General features: G+C 28.2%; 1 protein-coding gene across 1 annotated transcript; it reads left to right on the plus strand.

Annotated features, from left to right (window-relative positions):
* The first annotated feature begins 511 nt into the window (after nucleotides 1–511).
* On the plus strand, nucleotides 512–8,607 carry LOC127282021 (titin homolog). The gene is made up of 8 exons (XM_051306090.1): nucleotides 512–1,099; nucleotides 2,387–2,766; nucleotides 3,270–3,492; nucleotides 3,660–3,947; nucleotides 4,055–4,355; nucleotides 4,433–4,697; nucleotides 4,751–5,156; nucleotides 5,216–8,607. Exons 1-8 carry the CDS (start codon nucleotides 1,012–1,014, stop codon nucleotides 7,204–7,206), a joined length of 3,942 nt encoding a protein of 1,313 aa, XP_051162047.1. The 5' UTR covers nucleotides 512–1,011; the 3' UTR covers nucleotides 7,207–8,607.
* Nucleotides 8,608–8,852: the final 245 nt, after the last annotated feature.

Here is an 8,852-nt window from a genome sequence, read left to right on the forward strand (position 1 = left end):
TAATAATAAAAGCAAAATATTAGTAATGTAAATAAATAAAATAGAAAATAAGTATTTTCTAAGAATAATAGTAAATCGCTTTTTTATATTAATCTTAAAAAAAATTCAATTAATTTATCATCAAACAAAAATATCTTAAATAAAGACATTCGTTGTGTTTAAGACACTTACATATCGTATACTAAGACACTAAAATATAGCAAATTTATGACATTACAATATTTATATTAAGAGAATAAAATATATTAAACTAAGACACTAAAACATCTTAAATTAAGACACTAAAATATTTTAAAGTAAGATACTCAAATGTCGTAAACTAAGACACTAAAATATATTAAATTAAGATTACAATACTTATATTTAGATACTAAAATATCGTAAATTAAGACACTAAAATATCATAAATTAAGACACTAAAAAGTCTTAAAAAAAATCTCAAATTAATTTTTGTCTAAAAAATAAAAAAAAAATATATATTATCCTATTTGGGGTAAATTAAAAAAAAAAAGTTTACGTCTCGAAATTGATGGATGCGTGTTTCTTCTAGGTGGTAAAGATGGAGCGGTATGTTGTCTTTGAATAAATTTTAGTCGTCTACGTTTAAGAACCAGTGCTGCCGCAAAGAACCTCGCTCTATATCGAGAGCCCTCCCGAGAGTCTCGGCTCGTAGCGGGCCAACGACGGTCTCACTTCCCGATAGTTTTTTTCCAATTTTTTTTTTTTTTTTTTTGTTGCTTTCATCGTTTTTGCGCTGTCTCCATTTTTCTTTTTTTTTAAATTTTTTTTTAACAAAATCGTAACATTTGGAGATATATAGAATACATAAATATATATATATATAGAATCGCGAATGAAGATCAGTGCATTCATCTTATTCGTCATATATATATATATTAAAATTTAATTATTTATAACAGACCGGACATTCGGGTCACGTGTCATTGTCCTCCTCCTTCTTCAACACCACCTCCTCAAATTTCTTCATTATTATAAATCGACGAAGAAATCATGGGCAACGCCCAGAGGAAGTCACATTATTCAAAGCCAATTTCTTCTTCGGGAAGTGGTACGAAGAAGGTACATTGGGAAGGTCCAGGTAATTTTTGTCCATCCTTCCGTTTTGAAAAAATAAAAAAAAAAATTTTTTTTTGAGACAAACTCGCTTTTTTATACTGCTTATTTTTTTGTAAATTTTTTTTTAAGTGATTTTTTATTTGGTGAATATATATTTTGTATGAATAATTTTTTTGGAATTTAAAATTTTTTTTTATAAGTAAAAGGAAAAATGAAATTTTTCTTTTACAATGTTGATTTTTTTTTTGAATTGGTATCCGATGTCATCCTTCCCGGAGCTGCCCAGTGGTTTTGCTCTCTTCTGATTGCCAAATGTTCATCGTTTTATTTCGGGAGAGCCACGTGCAGCTATCCGTTAGGTCGCGTGCTCACTAACATATTATTATTATTATTATATTGAATGCTTTTGTTATACAATACAAGCACTGACACATGCACATTGACTGTTAAGATGATTTAAAAATATTTTTCTGCATAACATCGATTTAGAGTGATATCTTCATTTTAGATTATCTTATACGTTCAAGTCAATTTTCGTGCAGACTTTTTTAAATATTTCATTTTTTTTAAAAAATAGTAAAAGAAATAATTTTTACGAAAAATAAATAATAAAATAATAATTTTTATAATTAAATTAATTATCTGAATAAATGAAAAAAAAAAATATTATGGAATTTAAAGAAATGTTTTTTTTTTTTTTTTAAAAAGCAAGAAATGCGTTTTTCCCTCAATTTGTGATGACTGTTCTTTCCACACTGGTTTTATTTTTAATTCACAGGAATAAATCATTCTTATTAGCAGTTCTGCTTTTTGCTTCTTTGAGAAAAACCATGTGCTTTTTGCAGGCTAAACAGTTTACACACACACATACACAAAATATTTTATTTAAGACGGTGGAAAAAAAAAATTCTCAGAATAAAAATATACCAATCGGCAAATTGAATGTTTCTGCAAAATATTTCAATAAAAAATATTATTTTATTTACAATAAAAAAAAAACGAAGACAGAAAATTTCCAAGAGGAAATTTTTTAATTAATACACCTTTAATTAAAAATGAAGTTCCAACTTAATGAATTTAACAATCGAAGTAACTAATTTCAAATTAATCGAAAACTTATTATAAAAAAAAATAATTTAAATAAATAATTAAAAAAAAATTTTCAAATTAAAAAAAATTAAAAAATTTATTATTATTAAAAAATTAAAAATTATTATGGAAAAAAATATCTATTAAATAAATAAAAAACTAATTAATTTAAAAAAAAAAAAATTTCAATTAATTTTGATTAAAATTTTCGAAATTCAAGGTTTACCATTATCGCCTGGAAAGCCAATATTGATACCGGGCACTGAAGAAACACAACCAGATGTTGTTAGTATCAGATGGGAACGATCATCAAGTAATGGAGGATCGGCTATTATTGGTTATTTGGTTGAGCATCGTAAATTGGGATCACCAAATTGGATTCGTTCAACTCCAATTTTATGTAAATTTCCCGAAGTCACATTAAGTGGCCTTGAACCCGGATGGCGTTATCAATTTCGTATTCGTGCACAAAATGCCTTGGGATTATCAGAGCCAAGTGAAATTTCTGATCCTCTCACTGTCACTCTACAACGTGCTATTGCTTCTTCACCTCAATTTGATCTTGAATTAATTGACATAATTTCACTTGAAAATGATCAGGTTTACATAAATTATTATTATTTTTCATATTTAATTACACAAAAAATTATTATTATTCAAAAAAAAATAATAAAAAATAATTTACTAACAATTATTTTTATTTTATTTATTAACAATATTTATTTGCATCTTGCGTACACAGAAAATTAAAAGGCATTAAAATAAACTGCAACGCTTATTATTTTAATCCAATTTTGCTTATTTTAATCCATTTTAGTATTAAAATAAGCAAAATTGGATTAAAATAATAAAATAAAATAAAATAATTAAAATAATAAAATAAAATAATTAAAATAATAAAATAAAATAATTAAAATAAGCTGCAACGCTTATTATTTTAATCCAATTTTGCTTATTTTAATCCATTTTGGTATTAAAATAAGCAAAATTGGATTAAAATAATAAAATAAAATAATTAAAATAAGCGTTGCAGCTTATTTTAATGCCTTTTAATTTTCTGTGTAGAAAAAAAAATGGAAATTAATAAAAATTATAATTTACAGGCGGAATTTGAAGTTCGATATTCTGGAATGCCATCGCCAAAAATTGCCTGGTTCAAAGATGGTTTTGAAATATTTAGCAGTCGACGAACAAGAATTGTCACAGAAAATGGAAAAAGTATTCTTTTAATTCATCGAACTGCACTTGATGATGAAGGTGAAATTAAATGCACTGCTACAAATCGAGCTGGACATGTGAGCACAAAAGCAAGATTAATTCTTGAAGGTTTGTTCTTTTTTTCTATTTATTTATTATTATTAATATTTATAATTATTTATTAATTATTTATATTATTTTCTATTTGTTCTATTTAAATTTAAGTAAAGAAATGTTTTCGAAAAAGAAAAATTCTTTTCAATATAATTTATAATTTTATTGTAAAAATTATTTAGCACCACCAAGAATACGACTTCCACGTCAATATGAGGATGGATTACTTTTTGAACAAGACGAAACAATTCGATTGAAGATAACATTGGCTGGTCGACCATCACCTGAAGTCACATGGTATCATGATGGTGATATGCTTAATAAAGATGAGAGACATATATTCGAATTAATGGACGGTGAAAGTATACTAAAGATACCTGATGCAAAAAGAAAAGATCGCGGTGAATATAGTGTGAAGGTGATGAATAAATTAGGTGAAGACATCGCTTCATTTTTAGTCACCGTAACAGGTAGGTAGGTAATGATTTTGCCAGCCAAATGTTAATATAATGATAATAATAATTTCGTAATTTATATTTTGGCATCGAATTTTTATGATATATAAAATGATATGTAGATCGACCTTCTTCACCTGGCAAGGCTACTGTTGCTATGACCTTGGGTAGGTCCGTCACACTCAAGTGGAATGAGCCTGAAGACGATGGAGGTTGCAAAATTGGTACATATATCGTTGAATATTATCGAGTTGGATGGGATATGTGGCTTAAAGCAGCGACATGTCGACAGACAACAACAACACTCAGTGAATTAATCGAGGGTTCTGAATATCGTTTTCGTATTAAAGCTGAAAATCCCTATGGTGTCAGTGATCCCAGTGAGGAGAGTGACATTGTCTTCATTCCAGATCTAAAAAGAGGGTGAGTGATTATTTCTAATTTTTTTTTTTTTTTATTTTCAATTTTTCTTTTTTTAATTTATTTTTTTATAAAAATAGAATTACAGGACCATTGAGTAATAAATCGCAGAGTCATCGTGAAATTCATAGAGGACGAAGTGAAAGACGTGAAGTGAGTTTTGTTGAACCATCACAAAGAACAAGAAGCTTGACACGAGAAGAAAATTATTCTAGAGAAAATCCTGTTGAACGTTCCATATCATCACAACGTCTCAGTTCAGGAAGATCATCGAGATCCGATAGTCGAGTGACGTTCGCTTTGGACATTGTTGATCAGGAGGAGATGCCAAAGAAAAAGGATCAGGTAATATATTTTTATTCTTATTTTTATTTTCCGTTTGCAAATTTTTTTTTCAGATTTCAGATGCACTCAGAACGGAATCAGAAGTGAAACAACCAACGACTATTGTCGTTACTCCGTTTGATGATTCAGGTGGAGAATCTCCAATTCCACAACCAAGATCACGTTCTCGGAATCCAGCTCCTCCTAAACCACCAAGAGCTCATGATCCAAAAAATAAAACGGCATCACCTGATCGTACTCATCTTAGTCCTCCAGTTTCCACATTGAGAAAGGAACAAAATTTCACCGATTTATCAGTACAAGAAGATTCTTCATTTCTTGATGTGAAACGAAAACAATTTGCAAGAACCGAACCAGCTTCATTTGCAGATGATGAAAATCTTCACGGTAGTTCGGAATTTGTTCTTGTTCTCTATCCGGAAGAAACTGAAATACATGATCCCATCAAAGATCCTTCAGGTATAATATTTTTTTGCTTTTTTCGAATTTCTGCTAATTTCTGTCATTTTTTTTATTAGATCACAATGAAGAGGATGATCTTGTACCACCGCCAAAATCTCTATCGCTTCCAGAATTATTTAGAATTGATCATGAATTCGTCGAGACAATGCGCGAGGCTGTCAGTTCAACGGAACTTCTTCATGAACGTGCCATGGAACGTTTCTATCGTGCAATTGCCGTTGAAGAAGCTGTTGATGAAGCTAAACGACAGAATGCAACTGATTCAACGAATAATGATTATCCACTTTTTGAGCAGAGAATATTATTGAGAAAAAAACTTCATCTAACCGGTGCTCATTCATCATTATGGCAAGCTAAACGTGATCGTAGACGATGCAGCGATAGTCAAACGGAAAAATTACGTGTACCCCCTAGAATTGTACCTGATGTTCTAGAAGACGCTGCTTCCGATCCCAATTTGTGTTCAATAGAAACAAAAATCGAGTGGAATTCTCAAGATTTGGAAATAAAGGCTAATTCTGGAAAAGTAAGAACACAATATTCTACACAAATTGATTATTCCGAAGAATACACGGAGCAAATCAAAGTGGAAGAAGTGGATGAAAATTTTGATGAACAACAACTTTCCGAGCCATTACGCAGATGGCATGATTTCCCATTAGAAAATACATTCACTCCAATTGAAATGATTGAAAATAAAGAAAAAATTGATGATCAAATTTACAAGACAGAAGAAATAGAAACACAAAGTGTCGAGACATCGATCGAATCATCCGAAGAGGAAAGTAGCGATGAGGATTTACGACAATTTAGAGCAAGAATTCTAGCAATTCCAGTTGAAAATGAAGAGGACACTTATCATCCGCGAGGAAATCCAGTTCGTCACGTTAGTCCAGAAAAATCGATAATAATTCCTCCTCCAGTCCCCCCGCATCGAGTTCAAGTAATTGATCCATCATCATCGGAAAAAAATTATTCAATTCCATCACCGCCAATGTCACCAACAAATATTATTCCAAAATCAATTCTCAAAAAACGAGTGGAACCCGATATTGTTCCAATTACAGAACCAATTGAAATTTTAAAATCTTCCAATCAACAAGAAATGGCATTATCCGATATTGATAATGAAAATGTCCTCTCAGCTGCAGAAGTAGCGAGAAATCGTCGTAGACAACTGAAGCAATTATCAAAAAATTCAATCACATCATCAGACAATGAAGAGGAACGTGAGGGAGAAAGAATGGCCCTCGTTAGTCATTATACGGAAATTGTTAATCAATTTTCAATGAATCATAAACCATTTCCTCAAAGACGAGTGCCAATTCGAAATGAAAATATTAATGATCTTCAAACAATTGAACGTACTCTATCACCACCACGTGCGAAATTCGATTATTCCTCTGATGAAAAATCAAGTGATAATTCGCAAATTTATCATGATAAAAATATTATTCATCAAATATGGGAAAAAGAAATTAATGATTCATTAAAAACAGAAACAAAAAGACGTGGTCGATCACGTATCGATGAATCAATGTCAAGATCAAGAAATGTTTCCACAGAAAGAGGTGAATCATCGAGATCATCGTCAAAAACAAGAGCAAGAGGTTCGCGATCATCGTCAAAAACAAGAAATAATGAAATTAATACAAAATCAATAAGACAAAAAAATAATAATAGTCGTTCAAATTCACGTGATCGTTCACGTTGTCAAACACCAACTGAAGCAAAAATGGAACGTTTACAACAACGAACACAAAATGCCAATGAAAAAAAACAAAGATCAAGACGAATATCAACACACGAGAGATATGAAAATATTGATCAATATTCAAAATATTTATTAGAAATTCAAGCTGAACGAAATGTTAGATCAAGTTTCAGTTATGTGACTGATGTAATTTTATTGTTGGCCGCTGTATATGTTTATTTATTTAAGGAAGCAATTTTTGCAATTCCTATTATTGGACTTATTCTATATCGTCGAATTCAACAAGGTGTTCGCGATTTAATTCCTAAATGGTTGCGTGGTCCCAAACGTTAAAAACGAAAAGTTTCCAAAAAAAAAAAAAATACTTTTATGACTGATGATTATTATTGAATAATTGAGTCTTCTTCATTGTGAGTAGTAAACAAAAAAAAAATTAAAATTCATTTCAAAATTTTTGATTTATACAAACAATTTATTTTGATTCAAATAATCGATTACTTGACTATTATCAAATAATTATATATACTTAAACCAAATAATTTTAGAACCAACCAATTTTTGTTTCAATTAAATAAACTGTATTTGAAATAATTTATGAATTTGAAAAAAATTTCATTTAATTGACTTAAATAATAATTATTTGATATAAATAAATATTTATTTCATAACAGTCATGTAATACGATTATTTGAATCAAATAATTTTTTTTTTAAATAATAATAAAGTATTTAATACTTTTTTTGTTTTAACTAAGAAAATGTGTGGGACATTTATAGAATCCCATTGGGAGTTAAATTTTTACTCTCCTTTTTACAGTGTATAATTTAATATTTTACGGGATTAAATGACATGAAGATTCAGAGATATTATATATCTCTAAATTGTAAATATTGTATACTTGTCCTTGTTTTGTAATCACTGATCAAGTTTCCCTTGTGATACGTAAGATTGCAATAATTTTTTTTTTTTATTGGTATTGAAAAGAAAATCGTACAGAGTAAAAAAAAATCTTAATTATTAAGAAGCATATGAAATTAAGATTATTTTACTATTTTTTTGAGAATTTCAACAATTTTTCTGACTATTTACTGACTTATACTACTGATACAAAAATTATAAAAAATTTTAATTTAATTTTATTAAATTTAATTAAATTAAATTTTGTTAAATCAAATTTAGTTAAATTTAATTCCAATTGAGTAAATTTTGTCTGACTGACACGCTGGCTTTTTACTGCTATAACAAAAATTTCAATAATCCGGAAATTTGTCTCACTAATACTGTCTTATACTAAATAAAAAATTACAAGAATTCGGTATTATTCTGTCTAACTAAAACTGTCCCTTACTACTGAACGTTCACTTAATAAATTTACAACGTTATGTCTAAATGTTGCTGACTTTTACTACTAAAATAATATTCAAAAAATTTAAATCTTTTTTTAACAGACAAAATTTTAGGAATTATTTTATTATAATATTTTTATATAATATATTTATATAATATATTTATATATTATATTGTATATTTTATTATTATTTTATTTAGTTGAATTCGGAAATTTTCTTGTCTGACTAAATCTGACCTATACTACTAAATTAAAAATTATAATTTCTTTTTTAAAATTTGCAATTTTACGTGTCACTAGAGTTTGATTTCTATTGAAAATCTGTTACTTGAAAAAAAATCGTGTTTTTTACGAACAAATGTGTCTGATTATTGGTTTTTATTGTCTTGACAGCTTGTACTATGTGCTCTATGTGTACAGAACTCTAAATAATAAAAATATAATTAAAAGAATATTTTTTCTTTCTTTAAAATTTTCATTTACTGAAAAATTAAGACAAAAAAAATCTATAATTTCAAATTACATTAATTAATTAATTCTCTATTATTTTTTACAATTAACTTTCAATTTTTTGCAAAATGTTTTTATAGGGGAAAAAAAATTTACCAGGAACAGTGAAAAATTTCACTAG

Source organism: Leptopilina boulardi, unplaced genomic scaffold (assembly GCF_019393585.1).
Source record: "Leptopilina boulardi isolate dan_hultmark-lab unplaced genomic scaffold, ZJU_Lbou_2.1 LbouV2_114, whole genome shotgun sequence".
Lineage (NCBI taxonomy): Eukaryota > Metazoa > Arthropoda > Insecta > Hymenoptera > Figitidae > Leptopilina > Leptopilina boulardi.